This window comes from Felis catus, chromosome D4 (genome assembly GCF_018350175.1).
Source record: "Felis catus isolate Fca126 chromosome D4, F.catus_Fca126_mat1.0, whole genome shotgun sequence".
Taxonomy (NCBI): Eukaryota; Metazoa; Chordata; class Mammalia; order Carnivora; family Felidae; genus Felis; species Felis catus.
This window is the reverse complement of record NC_058380.1, coordinates 18,918,965-18,941,365: the sequence shown is the minus strand read 5'-3', so window position 1 is coordinate 18,941,365 and position 22,401 is coordinate 18,918,965. Positions and strand designations below refer to the sequence as shown.

Sequence of the window (22,401 nt, the reverse complement as noted above, 5' to 3'; positions counted from 1 at the left end):
GCTCATTTTTTATGGGCTGTTCGTCTCCCTATATATTTTAGATGAAGTATTATGTACATTATATGTGTTACGAATATTTTTCTCAATTCCGCGGCTTACCTTTTTCATTTTTAACAGCTGTCTTTCAAAAAGTAGAACATTTTAATTTTCATCAATTTATTTTTCTTATTTGCACTTTTTATCCCAAGATATCTTCACCTACCACAAACACTTAAAAGACTTTCTCTTATATGTTAAACAAACTCTATACCTTTGGGCATTTACATTTATGTCAATGTTCCATTTCACATTAAATCCCATATACATTATTTTCTTTCCCACTTGGAAATCTAGTTATTTCAAAACCATTTATTGAAATGTCTACCATATTTCCCCTTACTTATTTATTAGGTTGGCATCTTTGTATGAAATCAAACATATATTAACTGTGGATTATATTGTGGATTTATGTCCAAACATTATTCTCCTTCATTGATCTGTATGTCTATTCTCATATGAAAATGACACTTTGTTTAATAAAGTAGCTATAAAATAATCCTTGAAATCAAGCATTAAAAAACCTCAACATTATTCTGATCCAAAAATTGTTTTGGCTAAAATTATGGAAGCAGCCCTGTGGTGTATATATATGCAGTGCAGTATTATTTAACCATAAAAAAAGAATGAAATCTTGCCATTTGTAGCAACATGACTAGATCTAGAGAGTATAGTGCTAAGTGAAATAAGCCGGAAAAAGACAAATACCAAATGATTTCACTCACATGTGGAATTTAAGAAACAAATGTACAAAGGAAAAACAAGACAAACCAAACAGCAGACTCTTACCTACAGAGAACAAACAGATGGTTAAAGCGGGGGGAATGGGGATGGGGGAAACGGGTGAAGGAGGTTAAGAGTACACATATCTTGATGAGCACTAGTGTTGAATCACTGAATTTTACACCAGAACAAATATAATGCTGTATGTTAACTATACTGGAGTTAAAATTAAAAATAAGAGTAAATAAAATTGTTTTGGCTAATATGTGCCCTTTACATTCCACATATACTTTATAATTAGCTTGTTAATTTCTGGAAGCGATATCTGGTATTCTGATTGAGGATATGAGAAATCTCTAAGTTTGGAGAGAACTGCCATCTTAACAAGGTCAATCCTTGACTATGCCTATCATTCTACTGTTTAGGTTTTAATTTTTTTTTTTCAGAAATGTTTTGCAGTTTTAGGTTTACAGGTCTTGTACTTCTTTTGTTAAATTTTTCTGTGGGGCACTTAGGTGGCTCAGTCGGTTCAGTGTCCAACTCTTTTTTTTCCCCAAAGTTTATTTATTTATTATGAGAAAGAGCACACGTAAGCAGGGAAGGAGCAAAGAGAGAGGGGGAGAGAGTAAATCCCAAGCAGGCTCTACACTGTTAGCATGGAGCCCCATGTGGGGCTCAATCTCAACCATGAGATCATGACCTGAGCACAAATCAAGAGTTAAATGCTTAAGTGACCGAGCCACCCAGGCACCCCCGGTGTCCGACATTTGATGTAAAATAAATAACTCAAAATAAATAAACTCTCAAAATAAACTTAAAAGTTTTTTTTAAGAATTTAGCCTTTTTAATGTTATGAATGGAATAATTTTCATTTCATTTTTAGAAATGACTATTTACATTGACAATGTATCTTGCAAACTTATTAACCTTGCTTACTGTTACTAATGGTAGTTTTCTACATTCCTTAGGACTTTCTGCATGACTCATCATTTCATCTGCAAATAAAGCTAGTTTTACTTTTTCTTTCCAATCTTGTCTTTATTTTTCTTGTTTTGTTGCAGAAGCTAGAGCATTCACACTATGAACCTGAATAGAAGTGACGAGAAAAGGCATTTCTTGAACTATTCTGTACCTTACAGGGAAAGCATTGTCTTTTTCAAATTAAGTATGATAATACCTATAGGTTTTTCCTAGATGTCCCTTACACCAGGTTGAAGAGACCCTCTTTTATTCCCCACTTAAGAGTTTTTATCATCAATAACTGTTGATTTTGTGAGAAATTTTTTCTCTTCTACTGAGATAATATACTTTTCCTCCTTTATTCCATGAATATAATTAACAGAATTGACTGGTAAACCATTTTTGCATTCATAAGGTAAATGCATTTGGTTATAGTATATTATCCTTCTTACATATCATACTATTTCACTGTAATATTTGTTAAGGATTTTTGCTTCTATGTTAATGAATATACATGTCTGTAGTTTTAATTTCTTATACTTCCTTTGTCTGATTACAATAGCAGGACAGTTTAATCTATGCAAGGAATCAAGGAAGCCTGGCCCATGCACAGATGAAATTAGCAGACACAGTTCAGGAGGAAGCAAGGCACTGGGCTTACTATAAAAGAAAAAAATTTTCTTAATGTCTCAAATATGCTCAGAAAGCTGATAAGAACCATGGAGAAAGAGCTAAAGGAAACGAGAATAATGATGTCACAACAAACAGAAAACACCAATGAAGAGACAGATTGTAAAAAGAACTCAAACATAAATTCTAGACCTGAAAGTGCAACATAATAAATGAATAGGAGATATCATTATGGATCCTAAAGTTATCTGAAGGATACGGAAATGTTGGGAACAACTGTATTTCTACATATTCAACACCTTGGATAAAAGCAACAAATTCCTTAACATACTTAATCTTATAAAGCTTATGCAAGAACAAACTGATACTGTAAACAGTCCTGTAAAAATTAAATACAGTCTGAAAATCTTTCAATATATTCCAGGCACAGATGGCTTCACTGGTAAATTCCAACTTCTATAAGATAGAAATAGTATCAACTCTTTACAAATAATCTCATCAAACAGAGAAGGGGGAAACATTTTCCAATTCATTTTACGAGGCTAGCCTTTCCCTGATATCATGAGTAAACACGTAACAAGAAAAAAGTATAAACCAGTATCCTGTGTGAACATAAATACAAAAATCCTCAACAAAAAATTAGCCAATAAATCCAACAATATAAAAGGATAATATATCATGAACAAACAAGGTTTGTGTTAGAAATACAAGGCTAGGGGCATCTGGGTAGCTCAGTCGGTTGAGCATCTGACTTCGGCTCAGGTCATGGTCTCATGGTTCATGGGTTCGAGCCCTGCATCAGGCTCTGTGCTAACAGCTCAGAGCCTGGAGGCTGCTTCGGATTCTGTGTCTCCTTCTCTCTCTGCCCCTCCCCTGCTCACACTATGTCTCTGTGTCTCAAAAAAAAATAAAGTTTAAAAAAAAAAAAAAGGAATGCAAGGCTAGTTTAACATTCAACAATCAATGTAATTCATCATATTAACAGAATAAAGAAGAAAAAACTGTATGATTACAATAGATGCAGCAAAAGCATATAAAATGCTATACTCATGACACATAAAAAAAGTTAACTGGGAATAAAAGAGTTACCTCCTCAACCTGGGAAATAACATGTAGGAAAAACCTACAGTAATTACCATACTTAACAAACTAAGACTAACTATACTCCTGCCACCTAGGTTCTGGGTAGTAGCAGCCGGACCCACTGAAACTGAGGAAGTGGCCCCACTCTCAGAAATCCAGGAGGAGGTTCAGCCTCCAAAACACATGCACCTCTATTGATCTCAGAATAGCCTTCTGAGATTGATTGGTAGTGGCACCTCTATTGATCTCAGAATAGCCTTCGGGGTTATTCTTTCCCCTTTTCTTGAAGAATAAAGCACGCTCCCAGGTAGCTGGCTCTACTCTCCTGTCCCTTAGTATCCCATAACTGCAAGGAGTTTTCTTCATTTTGTCCTGACTCTGCCCTTTTTAGTTCAAGCTGGCAACACTTCAGCTGGTATAGCCCCATTTCCATTCCTGGACTCTGCTGAGATGGTGGATTAGATCCAAGAGTCACAACCTTAATCCTTCTCTCAAGTGTTTTGTGCACAACGCCCTGGGTTTTCTCTCTGTAACACGCTTTTCCATATTTTACAATAAGAATAGGCCGAGCATTTTCCAAATCTTTAACTTTGGTTCCATTTTGCTTAAGAAATCCTTCTTAAAAATGTATTTCTTTTCTTGCATTTTACTACAGGCAATTAGGAAAAGACAAGACCATGTCTTGAACAATCTGCTTAGAAATCTCCATTAAATATCCAAGTTCATCACTTATAAATTCCACATTAGAAAACAATTCAGCCACGTTCTTTACGATTTTATAACAAGATCACCTTGCCACAAAAGTCTTTTCCCTCTCTACTCATTATCCAGTTCTAAAGCTGCTACCACATATTTGTTACTGCAACACCTCCCTTCCTGGTACCAAAAGCTGTGTTTGGTTGCTAGGGCTGCCATAACATAATTCCATGGACTTCATGGATAGTTCTAACAGAAATTTATTCTATCCCAGTTCTGGAAGCTGACAGGTCCAAGATCAAGGTGTTGGCATAATTTGCTTTATCTGAGGCCTCTCTCCTAGGCTTGCAGACATCCATCATCTTCTTTTGTTTGCTTACCAATGTATTTTCTTTTTTTTTTTTTTTTTTGGAAATTTATTGTCAAATTGGTTTCCATACAACACTCAGTGCTCATCCCAACAGGTACCCTCCTCAATGCCCATCACCCACTTTCCCCTCCCCCCCCACCCCCCATCAAGCCTCAGTTTATTCTCAGTTTTTAAGAGTCTCTTATAGTTGGCCTCACTCCCTCCCTTTTTTTCCCCTTCCCTTCCCCCATGGTCTTCTGTTCAGTTTCTCAGAATCCACTTTAAGAGTGAAGACATATGGTATCTATCTTTCTCTGTATGACTTATTTCACCTAGCTTAACACTCTCCAGTTCCAACCACATTGCTACAAAAGGCCATTTTCATTCTTTCTCATTGCCAAGTAGTATCTCATTGTGTATATAAACCACAATTACTTTATCCATTCATCAGTTGATGGACATTTAGGCTCTTTCCATAATTTGGCTATTGTTGAAAGTGCTGCTATAAACATTGGGGTACAAGTGCCCCTATGCATCAGCACTCCTGTATCCCTTGGGTAAATTACAAGCAGTGCTATTGCTGGGTCATAGGGTAGAACTATTTTTAATTTTTTGAGGAACCTCCACAGTGTTTTCCAGAGTGGCTGCACCAGTTTGCATTCCCACCAACAGTGCAAGAGGGTTCCCATTTCTCCACATCCTCGCCAGCATCTATAGTCTCCTGATTTGTTCACTTTAGCCACTCTGACTGGCGTGAGGTGGTATCTCAGTGTGGTTTTGATTTGTATTTCCCTGATGAGGAGTGACGTTGAGCATCTTTTCAAGTGCCTGTTGGCCATCTGGATGTCTTCTCTAGAGAAGTCTATTCATGTTTTCTGCCCATTTCTTCACTGGATTGTTTTTCGGGTGTGGAGTTTGGTGAGCTCTTTATAGATTTTGGATACTAGCCCTTTGTCTGATATGTCTTTTGCAAATATCTTTTCCCATTCCATTGGTTGCCTTTTAGTTTTGCTGTTTCCTTTGCTGTGCAGAAGCTTTTTATCTTCATGAGGCCCCAAAAGTTCCTTTTTGCTTTTAATTCCCTTGCCTTTGGGGATGCGTCAAGTAAGAAATTGCTGCGGCTGAGGTCAGAGAGGTCTTTTCTTGTTTTCTCCTCTAGGGTTTTGATGGCTTCCTTTCTCATATTCAGGTCCTTTATCCATTTTGAGTTTATTTTTGTGAATGGTTTAAGAAAGTGGTCTAGTTTCAACCTTCTCCATGTTGCTGTCCAGTTCTCCCAGCACCATTTGTTAAAGAGACTGTCTTTTTTCCATTGGATATTCTTTCCTGCTTTGTCAAAGATGAGTTGGCCATACTTTTGTGGGTCCAATTCCGGGGTCTCTATTCTATTCCATTGGTCTTACGTGTCTGTTTTTGTGGCAATACCATGCTGTCTTGATGATTACAGCTTTGTAGTAGAGGCTAAAGCCTGGGATTGTGATGCCTCCCACTTTGGTCTTCCTTCTTCAATATTACTTTGGCTATTCGGGGTCTTTTGTGGTTCCACACAAATTTTAGGATTGCTTGTTCTAGCTTCGAGAAAAATGCTGCTGCAATTTTGACTGGGATTACATTGAATGTGTAGATTACTTTGGTAGTATTTTAACAATATTTATTCTTCCAATCCATGAGCACAGAATGTTTTTCCATTTCTTTATATCTTCTTCAATTTCCTTCATAAGCTTTCTATAGTTTTCAGCATACAGATTCTCTACATCTTTGGTTAAGTTTATTCCTAGGTATTTTATGATTCTTGGTACAGTTGTGAATGGGATCAGTTTGTCTTTCTGTTGCTTCACTATTAGTGTATAAGAATGCAACTGATTTCTGTACATTAATTTTGTATCCTGCAACTTTGCTGAATTCATATTATCAGTTCTAGCAGACTTTTGGTGGAGTCTATAGGGTTTTTCATGTATAATATGTCATCTGCGAAAAGGGAAAGCTTGACTTCATCTTTGCCAATTTTGATGCCTTTGATTTCCTTCTGTTGTCTGATTGCTGATGCTAGAACTTCCAACACTATGTTAAACAACAGCGGTGAGAGTGGACATCCCTGTCATGTTCCTGATCTCAGGGGGAAAGCTGTCAATTTTTCCCTATTGAGGATGATATTAGCTATGAGCTTTTCATAAATGGCTTTTATGATGTTTAAGTATGTTCCTTCTATTGGGACTTTCTCAAGGGTTTTTATTAAGAAAGGATGCTGTATTTTGTCAAATGCTTTTTCTGCATCGATTGACAGGATCATATGGTTTCTTTTATTAATGTGATGGATCACACTGATTGATCTGCAAATGTTGAACCAGCCCTGCAGCCCAGGAATGAATCCTACTTGATCATGGTGAATAATTCTTTTTATATGCTCTTGAATTCGATTTGCTAGTATCTTACTGAGAATTTCTGCAACCATATTCATCAGGGATATTGACCTTTAGTTCTCTTTTTTTTTGCTGGGTCTCTGTCTGGTTTAGGAATCAAAGTAATGCTGGCTTCATAGAATGAGTCTGGAAGCTTTCCTTCCCTTTCTATTTTTTGGAACAGCTTGAGAAGGATAGGTATTATCTCTGCTTTAAATGTCTGGTAGAATTCCCCAGGGAAGCCATCTGGTCCTGGACTCTTATATGTTGGGAGATTTTTGATAACCGATTCAATTTCTTCGTTGGTTATGGGTCTGTTCAAGTTTTCTATTTCTTCCTGTTTGAGTTTTGGAAGTGTGTGGGTGCTTAGGAATTTGTCCATTTCTTCCAGGTTGTCCAGTTTGTTGGCATATAATTTTTCACCGTATTTCCTGATAATTGCTTGTATTTCTGAGGGATTGGTTATAATAATTCCATTTTCATTCATGATTTTATCTATTTGGGTCATCTCCCTTTTCTTTTTGAGAATGCTGGCTAGAGGTCTATCAATTTTATTTTTTCAAAAAACCAACTCTTGGTTTCATTGATCTGCTCTACAGTTTTTTTTTAGATTCTATATTGTTTATTTCTGCTCTGATCTTTACTATTTCTCTTCTTTTGCTGGGTTTGGGGTGTCTTTGCTGTTCTGCTTCTATTTCTTTTAGGTGTGCTGTTAGATTCTGCATTTGGGATTTTTCTTGTTTCTTGAGCTAGGCCTGGATTGCGATGTATTTTCCTCTCAGGACTGCGTTTGCTGTATCCCAAAGCGTTTAGATTCTTATATTTTCATTTTTATTTCTTTTCATATATTTTTAAATTTCTTCTCTAATTGCCTGGTTGGCCTATTCATTCTTTAGTAGGGTGTTCTTGAAACCTCCATGCTTTTGGAGGTTTTCCAGACTTTTTCCTGTGATTGATTTCAAGTTTCATAGCATTGTGGTCTGAAAGTGTGTGTAGTATGATCTCAATTCTTTTATACTTGTTAAGGGCTGTTTTGTGACCCAGTATGTGATCTTGGAGAATGTTCCATGTGCACTCAAGAAGAAAATATATTCTGTTGCTTTGGGATACAGAGTTCTAAATGTCAAGTCCATCTGATCCAATGTATCATTCAGGGCCCTTGTTTCTTTATTGATCCTGTGTCTAGATGATCTATCCATTGTTGTAAGTGGAGCGTTAAAGTTCCCTGAAATTACCACATTCTTATCAATAAGGTTGCTCAGGTTTCTGATTGTTTTATATATTTGGGGGCTCCCGTATTCGGCACACAGACATTTATAATTATTAGCTCTTCCCGATGGACAGACCCTACAATTATTATATAATGCCCTTCTTCATCTCTTGTTACAGCCTTTAAAGTCTAGTTTGTCTGATGTAAGTATGGCTACTCCAGCTTTCTTTTGAGTTCCAGTAGCATGATAGATAGTTCTCCATCCCCTCACTTTCAATCTGAAGGTGTCCTCAGGTCTAAAATGAGTCTCCTGTAGACAGAAAATAGATGGGTCTTGTTTTTTTTTTATCCATTCTGATACCCTATGTCTTTTTGTTGGTAAATTTAGTCCATTTACATTCAGTGTTATTATTCAAAGATACGGGTTTAGAGTCATTGTGATGTCTGTAGGTTTCATGCTTGTAGTGATGTCTCTGGTACTTTGTGGTCCTTTCAACATTTCACTCACAGAGTCCCCCTTAGGATCTCTTGTAGGGCTGGTTTAGTGGTGATGAATTCCTTCAGGTTTTGTCTGGGAAGACCTTTATCTCTCCTTCTATTCTGAATGACAGACTTGCTGGATAAAGGATTCTTGGCTGCACATTTTTTCCTGTTCATCACATTGAAGATTTCCTGCCATTCCTTTCCGCCTTGCTGATAGGTCTGTCACTACTCTTATGAGTCTACCTTTGTAAGTTAGAGCCTGTTTATCCCTAGCTGCTTTCAGAATTTTCTCTTTATCCTTGTAGTTTGCCAGTTTCACTCTGATATGTCATGGAGAAGATCGATTCAAGTTATGTCTGAAGGGAGTTCTCTGTGCCTCTTGGATTTCAATGCCTTTTTCCTTCCCCAGATCAGGGAAGTTCTCAGCTATGATTTGTTCAAGTATACCTTCAGCCCCTTTCTCTCTCTCTTCCTCTTCTGGAATTCCTATTATATGGATACTGTTCCATTTGATTGCATCATTTAGTTCTCTAATTCTCCCCTCATACTCCTGGATTTTTTTATCTTTTTCTCAGCTTCCTCTTTTTCCATAATTTTATCTTCTAATTCACCTATTCTCTCCTCTGCCTCTTTCGATCCATGCTATGGCTGCCTCCATTTTACTTTGCACCTCATTTACACCATTTTTTAGCTCATGACTATTTCTTAGTCCCTTAATCTCTGTAGCAATAGATTCTCTGCTGTCCTCTATGCTTTTTTCAAGCCCAGCAATTAATTTTATGACTATTATTCTAAATTCTTGTTCCGTTATATTGCTTAAATCGGTTTTGATCAATTCGTTAGCTGTCGCTACTTCTTGGAGTTTCTTTTGAGGAGAATTCTTCCATTTCGTCATTTTGGATAGTACCTGAGGTAGCACGGAACTGCAGGGCACTTCCCCTGTGCTGTCTGGAGTAACTTGCATTGGTGGGCGGGGCCGCAATCAGACCTGATGTCTGCCCCCAGCCCACCGCTGGGGCCACAGTCAGACTGGTGTATACCTTATCTTCCCCTCTCCCAGGGGCAGGACTCACTGTGGAGTGGTGTGGCCCCTGTCTGGGCTACTGGCACACTGCCAGGCTTGTGGTGCTGCTTCGATGGGATCTGGGGTATTAGCCGAGGTGGATCCACAAGGTGCACAGGGGTAGGAGGGGTAGGCTTTGCTCACTTTGCCACTGGTGGTCCTCTGCAGGAGGGGTCCTGCAGCACCGGGAGGGAAGCAGACCCTTGGGAGGGACAGATCCACAGAAGCACAGCGTTGGTTGTTTGAGCGGTACAAGCAAATTTGGTGACGGGAACTGGTTCCCTTTGGAATTTCGGCTGGGGGATGGGAGATGGCACTTAACCAGCGCCTTTGTAATCCGCCAAGCTGAGCTCTGTCTTCCAGGGCTCAACACCTCTCCCACCGAGTGTCCTCTTGCCCTCCCTGCTCTCTGAGGGCAGAGCTGTTGACTTTTAACATTCCAGATGTTAAGTCCCACGGGCTGTCAGAACTCACAGAGCCCCAACCCTCCGCTTTTCCAAGCCAGACTTCGGGGGCTCTGCCTTGCCAGGTGGACTGCCCCTCCACCGCCCCGGCTCCCTCCAGTCCGTGTAGCCCGCACCACCTCTCCGCCCTTCCTACCCTCTTCTGTCGGCCTCTCGTCTACGCCTGGCTCCAGAGAGTCCGTTTTGCTAGTCTTCTGGCAGTTTTCAGGGTTATTCAGGCAGATGTAGGTGGAATCTGAGCAATCAGCAGGACAAGATGAGCCCAGCATCCTCCTACGCTGCCATCTGCCCCTCTCCAGAGGTCCATCTTCTTGCTGTGTTCTCACTTGGCGTTTTCTCTGTGCACATGCACCAATGATGTCCTTTTCTGTGTCCCAAATTCCACTTCGTATAAATATGCCAGACCGAATGGATTAGGACCCACCCTAATGGCCTCATATTAACACTTTGAAGGTCTTATCTACAAATATAGTCACATTCTGAAGGAATAGGGTTAAGGTTTCAACATACGAATTCTGGGCGAACAAAAAATAACAAAATATGTGAAGCAAATGTATGTTTCAATTAAAGAATAAAATGAAAATGCTTGAAGACTTAAATAAATGAAAAGATATATCATGCTAATAGAAAGATTCAATATTGTTAAAATGCCAATTCTTCCCAAATTGATAGTACAATAAAACCACTATCAAAATCACACCAGAATTTTCTTGTGGAAATTGAAAAGCTGATTCTAAAAGTTACATGAAAAGGTTAAGAACTAGCTGGAACTATCTGGGAAAAACAAGCAATTCAGATGTCACACTATCTGATTTCAAGATTTACCACTGATAACAGTATCGAAAAGAATAAAACACCTAGGAAAAAAACGTAAAGAGGTGAAAACATCTGTGTACTGGGAACTACAGAACACTGATGAAAGAAACTCAAGATATAAAGAGATGGAAAGATTTCATGCTGAGGGATTGCAAACAGTAATATTAAGTTCATACTACTCTGGGGCGCCTGGGTGGCTCAGTCAGTTAAACATCTGTCTCTTGGTTTCAGCTCAAGTCATGGTCTCACAGTTTTGGGTTTGAACCCTGCATCGGGCTCTGCACTCACAGCAAAGAGTCTATTTGGGATTCTCTTTCTCTCTCCCTCTCTCTGCCCCTCCACCAACTCCTATTCCTTTCTCTCAAAATAAATCAATATATCAACTTAAAAAAAAGTTCATACTACTCAAAGCAATCTTCAGATTCAATGCAATCTCCATCAAAAGTCCAGAGGCATATTACACACTAGTAGAGAAGAATAATGCTAACATTTATATGACCCCAAATGGCCAAAGCAATCTTAAGAAGAACAAAGCTGGAGGCATTATACTTCCTAATTTCAAAATCTATACAGAGCTACAGTAATCCAAACAGTATGGCACAAACATAAAAACAGAGCCATAGATCAATGCAACAGACATGAGAGGCCAGAAATAAACCTTTGCCTAATGACCAATTTTTCGAAAAGAAGTGAAGAATATACAAGGAAAGGACAGTTTCTTTCAACAAATGGTGCTGGGAAAACTGGACAGTCACAGGCAAAAGAATAAAACTGGACTCCTACCTTAAACACAAAACCAACTCAAAATGGATTGAAGACTTGAATGAAAAACCTGAAGCCATAAGCTGCTAAAAGAAAACACAGGCAGGTAAGCTCCTTGATAGTCTTGGCAATGATTTTTTTAGATCTGATACCAAAGCAAAGGCAACAAAAGTGAAAATAAACATGTGGGACTAGCTCAAATTAAAAAGCTTCTGCACAGCAAAGGAAATGATCAACAAACAAAAGGCAATGAACTGAATGGGAGAAAATATATGCAAATAACATACCTGATACGGGATTAATATATAAAATATATAAAGAACTCATTCAACTCCGCAAAACAAACAATCCAATTTTAAAATGGGCAGAGGAAATAAATGGACAGTTTTCCAAATTAGACATACAGATGGTCAGCAGACACATGAAAAGATGCTCAACATCACTAATGGAAGTGCAAATCAAAACCATGATGATTTATCACCTGACATGTCAGAATGGCTACCATCAAAAAGACGCACTACTGCACAGACCAGACTTCGCTTGAGGGCCATGCTCCACTTTCTCTGCAACTATGTCTGACAAACCCAGCATGGCTGTAATTGAGAAGTTTAATAAGCTGAAACTGAAGAAGACAAACATACGAGAGAAATCCACTGCCTTCAAAAGAAACAACTGAACAGGAGAAGCAAGCAGGTGAATCGTAATAAGGCATGTGCCGCCAATATGGACCGTACATTCTAGCAGCATTGCCTTATTTTACTTCTTGTGGCTGTTGAACTTTCTAAGATGTAAAGAGGTTGGATCAAGTTTAAATGACCATCCTGCCCCTTTTCACATCAAAGAATGGAGAACTACTGACAATGAAGGCGCCTGCCTCTCCCATCTGGAGAGGGAGATGCAAAGAACTTCCACGTTGGTGAAGAAAGAAGCTGGGTGGAACAGAAGTGAAATCTAAAGTAAAAACCAAGCTGGTCCAGGGTGTCCTATAGGCTGTAAAATGCAGTTTAATCAGAGTGCCATATTTTGTTTAAATCTTTGTAACTATTGGAATGCACATTTTGTAAAATATGCAAATACAGCTTTAAAACCTGAAAAAAGAATAAAAGAACAATGGGTAAGAAGTATTGGAGACGACGTGGAGAAAAAGGAACTCCTATGCACCTGGTAGGAGTGTAAATTGGTGCAGCCACCACAGAAACAGTGGGAAGGTTCCTCAAAAAACTATGTGATCCAACAATCTCACTTTCTCAGTTTTCCAAAAGAAATGAAAACAGGATGCCCAAGAGATATCTGCACTCCATGTTCACTGAGGTATTATTCACAATAGCCAAGATATGGGAAACTACCCAGTGTCCATCAAACAGATGAATGGATAAACACAAGATGTGTGCGTAATGTAACATTATTCAACTCTGAGAGAGAAGGAAGGGAATCCTGCCATTATGACAGCATGAACAGACCTTGAGGGCAGTATGCTAAATGAAATAAGCTGGAAGGAGAAAGATACTGCCAAGTATCATTTATATGTGGAATTAACAACAAAAATGTCAGGCTCATGGCAACAGAGAATAGAGAAGTGGTTGCCAGAGGCTAAGGGGTAGAGGAAATAGGGAACAGCTAGTAAAAGGGTACAAATTTCCAGCTTTGAGAAGAATAAGGCTGAAGATAAAATGTAAAACATGGTGACTACTGTCGACAACCTGTACTGAGTAACAGAAGGCTGCTAAGAGAGTAGAACTTAATGTTCTCACCAAAAACAAGTATGTGAGGTAATGGATGTGTTCATTGACTATACAGGTGAAATGCTTTCACAACATACACATAGGTTAAACCACCACACTATACACATTAAAGATCGTATAATCTTATTAGTCAATTACACCTTAACAAAACAAATAAAAACTACAAAGAAAAAGAAATCTACTACAGGAAGTGAAAGGAACATCCAGCTTCAAGAGATGATGTTAGGACCTTTCAGACTCGTGACTGAAACTTTCTGAGACAAGCCAAACAAGCATCCATGAAGGGGTGATTCTTTGCTTAAAAAACTTTTCTTTACCTGACCTATGAAATCACTTCAAATTAAATTAAAACTCTTAGAAATGACCTAGTGTTTTGTACTCAACTTTCTTGAGAAACTTGGAAAAAGCAGAAAATAGAGTCTCTACTGATTAGGACATCATTTATATAGAAAGAAGCATGAAAACAGCAAAAACAAAGCCAGCTGTTGGGCTGTAGATTTGTTTAAAGAAAGAGAGAAAGAAAAACAGAAACCTGAATTTAAAGTTTGGCTCTGCATGCTAAAGGCTACAAACTTTATGATCTTAGCAAAGTATTTAGCTTTTCTAGAGTCTATTTCCTGGGCAAAATAATGACTGTTAACACTTAACTTGCTGAATTGTGATAAGGGTTAAAGATAAAAATATACAGAAATAGGGGCGCCTGGGTGGCGCAGTCGGTTAAGCGTCCGACTTCAGCCAGGTCACGATCTCACGGTCCGTGAGTTCGAGCCCCGCGTCAGGCTCTGGGCTGATGGCTCAGAGCCTGGAGCCTGTTTCTGATTCTGTGTCTCCCTCTCTCTCTGCCCCTCCCCCGTTCATGCTCTGTCTCTCTCTGTCCCAAAAATAAATAAACGTTGAAAAAAACAATTAAAAAAATATATATACAGAAATATAGAGGTGGACTAGGGTTTGAACATAAATAACAGATGACCTGACATATAGTATTCCTTAGCCAAGCATGTGGTCTGACACATAACAGAAACGCAGTAGAAGACATATTACATAGTTATTCTCTGCCTATTTTTATATATGCATTTGATTTTAAAAAAAACATCTAGTATAGATCCTATGTTTGATACCCTCTTGATATACAGATTAAGCCCAAGATATGGGAGACGGAGGAGTCCTCCCAGATATCAAAGATAATGAATAATGAACCTAACATTTATCTAAGTACTTTCTCTAAAACTTAGAAACGTTTAAGAAGAAAAAAACACGGGCGCCTGGGTGGGTCAGTTAAGCGTCCATCTCTTGATCTCAGCTAAGATCATGATCCCACAGTAATGGGACTGAGCCCCACACTGGGCTCCATGCTCAGCATGCTGAGCATGGAGCCTGTTTGGGACTCTCTCTCTCCCACCCTCTGCCCCTCTTCTGCTTATGCTCACTCTCTAAAAAATGAAAACAATATATAAGAAGCTAAAACTATAAAACTTCTAGACTGTAACACAAGAAAAATCTTCTTGACCTTGTATTAGGCAAAAATTTTACAGACATAAAAAGCTTCATCAGTATTCTTTTATTCATGTTTCTTATATTCCATAAAAGTATATGCTGATGAAGTGGATTTCATCAAAATGTAAAAACTCTGCTCTTCAAGAGATTGTTAACAAAAAGCTCAGCAAGAGATTATGAAAAAAATATTACAAAGCACTACAGTTTTTAGGGTATGGGACAACATGTCAGCAAATTACCCTTACATGCTTTGATGAAGTTAAGTTCCTTGTACCATTTTTACAACTTTTCTCTAAGTTTGAAATTATTTCAAAAGGAAAAAGTTAAATGTGGAAATAATTTTTAAAAGAGAAAAACATGAACACTTATCTTCATTTTGAAGTTTTCTTCATAAGAGGTAAGGTACATAATATAAAACATACAAATCATAAAAGAAAACCTAATAACTGAATAGTTGAAAGTAAAAGCTTTGGCATGCCAAAAATAAATGAATCAGATAATAAACAAGGAAACAAATGTTCGTAAAAGACAAATAGCAACAATTTCCTTAAGTGGAAAACCACAACACAAAAGACATGAACACCAGTTTCCAAAAACAGAAAGTCAAACACCCAATAAACTTATGAACATAAGTCCTATGGTTACTTGTAAGTGCAAATCAAAATCAAAATATAACGTTTTTTCATTTAATTGAATAAATTTTAAATTGTTAATACTTAAGACAAATGAGAACAGAGAAACACATTTACTGCTGGTGGGACTATAAATCAGTACTCAATTTAAAATTCGGCAAAGTTCATGAAAATGTAAAATTCACTGAGCAATGCCACTTGTAGGAATTTATCCAATGGATAAAAATACACAAAATATATGTATAAGGAAGTTGAAAACAGTGTATTTTAACTGTGAGCACTCATGTGAATACCCATGAAAAGGGGATCATGTTAGGCAAAGAATGGTACGTTCACACAATTCAATACTATATGGCTATAAAAAAGAAAAAGGTAGATCTGTATGTGCTAACATGAAAATATCTCGAGGGTACATAATATATAATGGTGAAAAGAATACAAATTCAGAATGCTAAGTATAATAATCCAATTTATGTAAATTTTAAGAACCTGAGAGTGTGTGTGTATCTATATACATACATACAGATAGATAGATAGATAGATAGATAGATAGATAGATAGACACACACACATATGTATATATATACACAGATATTTATACATAAGCATGCCACAGTACATGCCATAAACACTTCTGGACAAATACGGACATAGTGGTTAACAATGTTACCACCGAGGAGAGGGACTGCAAGCTGAAAAAGGGAAGAGAGGCAGACTTACCATGTAACTCTCTTTACTACATGCGCCTTTTACTCTTTCATCATTTTCTCTTTTAAGGTATAATTTTTTTTAACTTTTTTTTTAATGTTTGTTTATTTTTGAGATAGAGAGACACAGCATGAGCAGGGAAGGGGCAGACAGAGAGGGAGACACCGAATGTGAAGCAGGCTCCAGGCTCTGAGCTGTCAGCACAGAGCCCGACGCAGGGCTCGAACTCATGAACTGTGAGATCATGACCTGCGCCAAAGTCGGACGCTTAACCGAATGAGCCACCCAGGCGCCCCTTAAGATATAATTCTTAAAGGCTATTCAAAATGAATTAAATTGTTTTACCCCCAAAATTCTGTGACTCTTACAAATACTTTTTGTTGCGTTATTTTAATTTGTACTTTTATCAATTTTGCAAAAACATTACCTGAAATGGTTTGACAGGAGCATATGTTTCAGTTGCAGGTGTGGGTTTCGGAATGCTTTCGATCAATTCCAAAATCCCTTGCAGTTTTTTATCTGAGATTCGTAAAGAAATCAGTGGTAACTTTCCAAATATCTTGAATCTGTTTCAAAAAAACAGTAATCATTATAAGGCAAACTTCATTCTGATTTAAGTGCACTAAAAAGACAAATGTTCTCCTTGAAATATGCAAAAGTAATAAAATGCAATTTTAAGCTCTAAAAATTACCCACACAGTCCATATGACATATTATTCCCTAACCTCCACCCAAATTTGTTTTGCCTCACTGACCAGTCTCACTAGGTAAACTAACTTCGATATTTTGCAGCCGCTTATTTTCTAATGTTATTATGTTTATTATCCCTCTACTATTTGCCAAGGTCAGTTCACAATTACTAATTATTAATTATTTATTACATTACAGACACTAAGGAAAGCACTGAAATACATTATCATACATACTCACCACCTATATGGTAGACAACCTATTTTTGCTCTCTGCTACTTGTAAGTTCCCATATGCACAAAGTTCCTATCAGGAAACTAATGCTTACCAAGTTCAAGTAACTACTAAAAGAGATTATGTATCTAAAATCATGTTTAAAAGTCAGATGTGACTGAAGAAAAGTTACATGATCATAGTAAGTAGATGCATATGACAAAATCCAACCCCTATCCATGATAAAAACTTACAGTGAACTAGATGAAAGGAGAGCTTCTTCAACTTGATAAAAAAAAGATCTTCAAAAAAATCTACAGCTATCATCATATTTAATGGTAAGAAACTCCAAGTTTTCCCCACTAAGATTAGTGTCTCTGATCACTCCTTTCAATACTGTACTAGAAGTCTTTACCATGCAGTAAGACAACAAAATAAAAAGTATACAGATTGTGTTCACAGATGACATGATCATCTATACAGAAAATCTAAAAAGACTCCTACAGAACTAATAAGCCCTTATAACATCGTTGCAAAATACAAGGTTGGTATGCAGCAATCAATTGCTTTCCTACATACCAACAATGGACAAGTGGAATTTAAAAATTAAAAACAGGATCGTTTATATTAGCACCCAAAAAAGTAATACTTGGGTATAAATCTAACAAAATATATACAAGATCTATATTGGGGAAATTGTAAAACTTTGATGAGTGAAATCAGAAAAGAAATGAAGAAATAAAAAGATATTCCAGTTTACCTATGGATATTAAAACTCAGGGCACCTGAGTGGTTCAGTCAGTCAAGCATCCGACTTCAGCTCAAGTCATGATCTCACCCATCATGGGTTTGGGCCCCACACATAAGGCTCTATGCTAACAGCTCAGAGCCTGGAGCCCATTTTGGATTCTGTCTGTCTGCCCCTCTCTCTCTCTCTCTCTCCCTCTCCCCCTCCCCTGCTCATGCTCTATCTCTCTCTCTCTCTCAAAAACAAACATTAAAGAATTTTTTTTAACTCAGTATTGTCAAGATGTTAGTTCTTCCCAAACTGATCTATGGATTCAATGCAATTAACATCAATATCCCAGCCAACTATTTAATAAATATTGACAAAATGACTCTAAGGAGAGGTAAAGGATCCAGAATAGTAAACATAATACTGAAGGAGAAGAACAAGGATGGAGGACTGACACTCCCAGACTTCAAGATTTACTATAAAGGTACAGTAAGACACTGATATTGGCAAAAGAAATGACAAACAGATCATTGGAAGAGAATACAGAGCCTAGAAGTAGACTTCTATAAATAAAGTCCACCAATCTTTGACAAAGAAGTAAAGGCAATATAATGAAGCAAAGACATACTCTTCAAAAAATATAACAGAGATAACTAGAAAAATGTGCTAAGGCTGATGTCCAAGAGATTACTGTCTACTTTTTCTTTTAGGATTTTTACAGTTTTAGGTCTCATAATTGAGTCTAACTCACTTGGAGCTTATTGTTGGGTATGGTATAAGAAAGTGGTTCAATTTCATTCTTTTGCACGTAGGTGTTCAGTTTCCTCAGCATATTTTTTGAAGTGACTGTCCTTTCCTCATTTTATATTCTTGCTTCCTTTGTTATGGAGTAATTGACCATATAAGTATGGGTTTATTCCTGGGCACTCTATTCTGTTTCCTTGATCTATGTGTCTATTTCTGTGCCAGTACCATAGTGTTTTGATTATAGCTTTGAAGTATATCTTGAAACCTGAGACTATGATACCTCCAGCTTTATTCTTCTTTTTCAGACTGCTTTGGCTATTCAGGGTCTTTTGTGGTTCCTTGCAAATTTTATGATTATTTGTTCTAGTTCAGTGAAAAATGCCATTGATATTTTGTTAGGGATTGCTCTAAATCTGCAATTTGTTTTTGTTGTATAGACATTTAATGATAGCAATTCTTCCAATCCATGAGCATGGAATTCTTTCTACGTCTTGGTATCCTCATTTTCTTTCATCAATGATTATAGTTGTCAGAGTGCAGGTCTTTCACTTCTTTGGTTATGTTTATTCTTAGGTATTTTATTCTTTTTGGTGCAACTGTGAATGAGATTGTTTTAATTTTTCTTTCTGCACTTTATTATTAGCATGTCAAAAGGCAACAGATTCCTATGTATTCATTTTATACCTACAAATTTACTGAATTCATTTACTCTAGTAATTTTTTTGGTGGAATCTTTAGGGTTTTGTGTGTAGTATCATGTGATTTGCAAATAAGGGTCACAGAAAAACTGATAGGAGGTATCGAGATGTTTTATACACCTCTTACATGTACCCATGCCTTGCCTCCTTCATTAACAACATTCCCAACCAGAATGGTGTATGTTTGTTGAAACTAATGAAACTACACTGACAAATCAGAGTCACCAAAGTCCACAGTTTACATTACTCTTCACTCTTGGTGCTGTACATTCTGTGGGTTTGGTCAAATACATAATGACATGTATCAATCATATCATTTAGAGTATATCATCTAGAGTATTTTCACTGCCCTAAAATCCTTTGTCCTTCGACTATTCATCCCTCCCCTGTCAGCTTCAAGTCCCAGCAAGCGCTTTTCTTTTCACCGTGTCCCTATTTTTGCCTTTTCCACAACGCCATCTAGTTAAAACTACACATTATGTAGCCCTTTCAGGTTGGCATCTTTCACTTTGTAATATGCATTTAAGGTTCCTCCATGTCTTTTCACAACTTGATAGCTTATTTCCTTTTAGCACTGAACAATATTTCAGTGTTTCATATGGCACAGTTTATCTCTAACCTACTAAGTGACATCTTGGTTGCTTATAAGTTTGGGCTATAAAATTGAAATATAAAATTGAAGTGTATAAACTTTATGTAAAATTATGAATAAAGTTGCTACAAACATCTGTGTGCAGGTTTTTGTGGGGATGTTAAGTTTCAATTCTTTGAAACCTAAAACCTTAAAATCCTAAAAGACAAAATAGACCATAATCTCTTGGACATCAGCCTTAGCAACATTTTTCTAGACATTTCTCCTCAAGCAAGTGAAATAAAAGCATAACTAAACTACTGGGACTACATCAAAATAAAAAGCTTCTGCACAGCAAAGGAAACCATCAACAAAATGGAAAGACAACCTACTGAACGGGAGAAGATATTTACAATTAATATATCCAATAAAAGGTTAATATTCAAAAGATAAAAAGAATTTCTACAACTTAAAACCAAAAAACCCAAAAAATCTGATTTAAAAAATGGGCACAGGACCCGAATATTTTTCCAGTGAAGACATACAGATGGCCAACAGACATATAAAAATATGCTCATCACTAATCATGAGGAAAATGCAAATCAAAACCACAATATCACCTGACACCTGCCAGAACAACTAGCATAAAAAAGACAAATAACAAGTGTTGCTGAGGATCTGGAGAAAAAGAAATTTTCATGCAACATTGGCAGGAATGTAAATTTAGACAGCCATTATGGAAAACAGTATGAAGTTTCCTCAAAAAATTAAAAACAGAAACACAGTAGTTCTACTGGTGGTTATTTACCCAAAGAGAATGAAAACACTTATTTGAAAAAAATACATCCACCTTTATGTTTATTGTGGTATTATTTATAATAGCCGACAGAATCATCCGAAAGGTCCATCAATAGATAAATGGATAAAGAAGATATACATACGATGGAATATTACTCCACCATAAAAAAAAGAATGAGATCTTGCCATTTGCAACATGGGAGGACTAAGGGCATAACACTAAGTGAAATAAGTCAAAGATAAATACCATACAATTTCAGTTACACGTACAATCTAAAAAACAAAAAAACAGACACACAAATACAGAGAATAAAGTGATGGTTGCCAGGGGGAGAGGGTTAGGGATGGGCAAAATGGGTGAAGGGGAGCGGGATGTATAGGCTTCCGGTTCTGGAATGACTAAGTCATGGGGATAAAAGGTATAGCACAAGGAATATAGTCAAATGGTGTCGTAATACTCTTGTATGGTGACAGAAAGTAGCTATACTTCTGGGGAGCATAGCACATTTAGAGCTGTCAAATCGCTATGCTGTACACCTGAAACTAATGTAACCTTGTGTGTCAACGGCAACAATTTTTTCCGTGACTCTAAAACCGTTCTAAATAAAGTCTCTAAAATAATAATAGTTTAAAATGAGACGTATCAGGGGCGCCTGGGTGGCTCAGTCAGCTGAGTGTCCGACTTCGGCTCAGGTCATGATCTCACAGTTCATGAGCTCGAGCCCCGCGTCAGACTCTGTGCTGACACCTCGGAGCCTGGAGCCTGGAGCCTGCTTTGGATTCTGTGTCTCCCTCTCTCTCTGCCCCTCCCTCGCTCATGCTCGGTCTCTCTCTCTCAAAAATAAACATTTAAAAAAATTAAAAAAATAAAATGAGACTTATCAAAACGAGAATAAGTTTTTATTCACCATTTTTATCCCTCTATCTTTTCTAAAACTTAACTTTTTCAATTCATATGCATGGCTGCTAAGGTTATCAGTTTAAAAACATATCTGCATTTCCTGAGAAAATTAGAAGCTTTCTTTTACTTTAATAGCTGAAATATTTGTAATTAGTTCCATATATCCTAGTTTAACTTAGGTAACCATTATAAATCTGTCTCATTATTATAACTCAACTTTTCAATTTCTTTATATATACCAGGTGTACAAGCTGAAAATGGGGGCACCAAAATACGATGTACTAAATAGTAGAGGACTTCCTTTTTATTTGCCTTAAATGTTTTAAGATCAAATTTCAAAGGATGCTGCCTAATACTTTTACAGTTCCAGGGTTTTATCATATTCACTTCAGACTGCTCCAGCTTACTAAATTAAAATCAAATGCTTCTCAGATTTGTTCTTTCTAAATCATTTAGTTTCTGCCTCTTATTATTGTAGCTGTCCTTCTCTGATCCTAACCTATAGCAATTTTAGTATCATTAGAATACTCGTTCAAATGACCTTCCCAGTATCTTTTCCCTTGTACTGGTCATGTCTGACTACAATGCGCTGGACTGGAAACTGGTAAAAGATGGCCAGGGGTTAACTCAGCCTGCTGCTTATTTGGATAAATTAAGTATTACTGACTGCAACACACCCGTACCCATTCATTACGTATGGTTTACGGCGATGTTCACCCTAAAACAGCAGAGGTGAATAGTTATGACTAACAATATGGAATTCAAGCCTAAAATATTTACTATCTGTGCCTTTACAG

The 22,401-nt window shown here is 37.2% G+C and overlaps 1 protein-coding gene and 1 pseudogene across 7 annotated transcripts in view; one reads left to right on the top strand and one right to left on the bottom strand.

Annotated features, from left to right (window-relative positions):
* The window catches only part of VPS13A (vacuolar protein sorting 13 homolog A), a 253,881-nt gene that overhangs the window by 155,502 nt on the left and 75,978 nt on the right, over positions 1-22,401 (bottom strand). For all 7 annotated transcript variants that reach the window (XM_023243364.2, XM_045043176.1, XM_023243365.2 and 4 more), the window contains one exon: positions 16,678-16,816. In XM_023243364.2, coding sequence (XP_023099132.2) covers positions 16,678-16,816 — 139 coding nt within the window. The remainder of the gene's footprint in view (positions 1-16,677; positions 16,817-22,401) is intronic.
* LOC123381623 lies at positions 12,112-12,378 on the top strand (annotated as a pseudogene).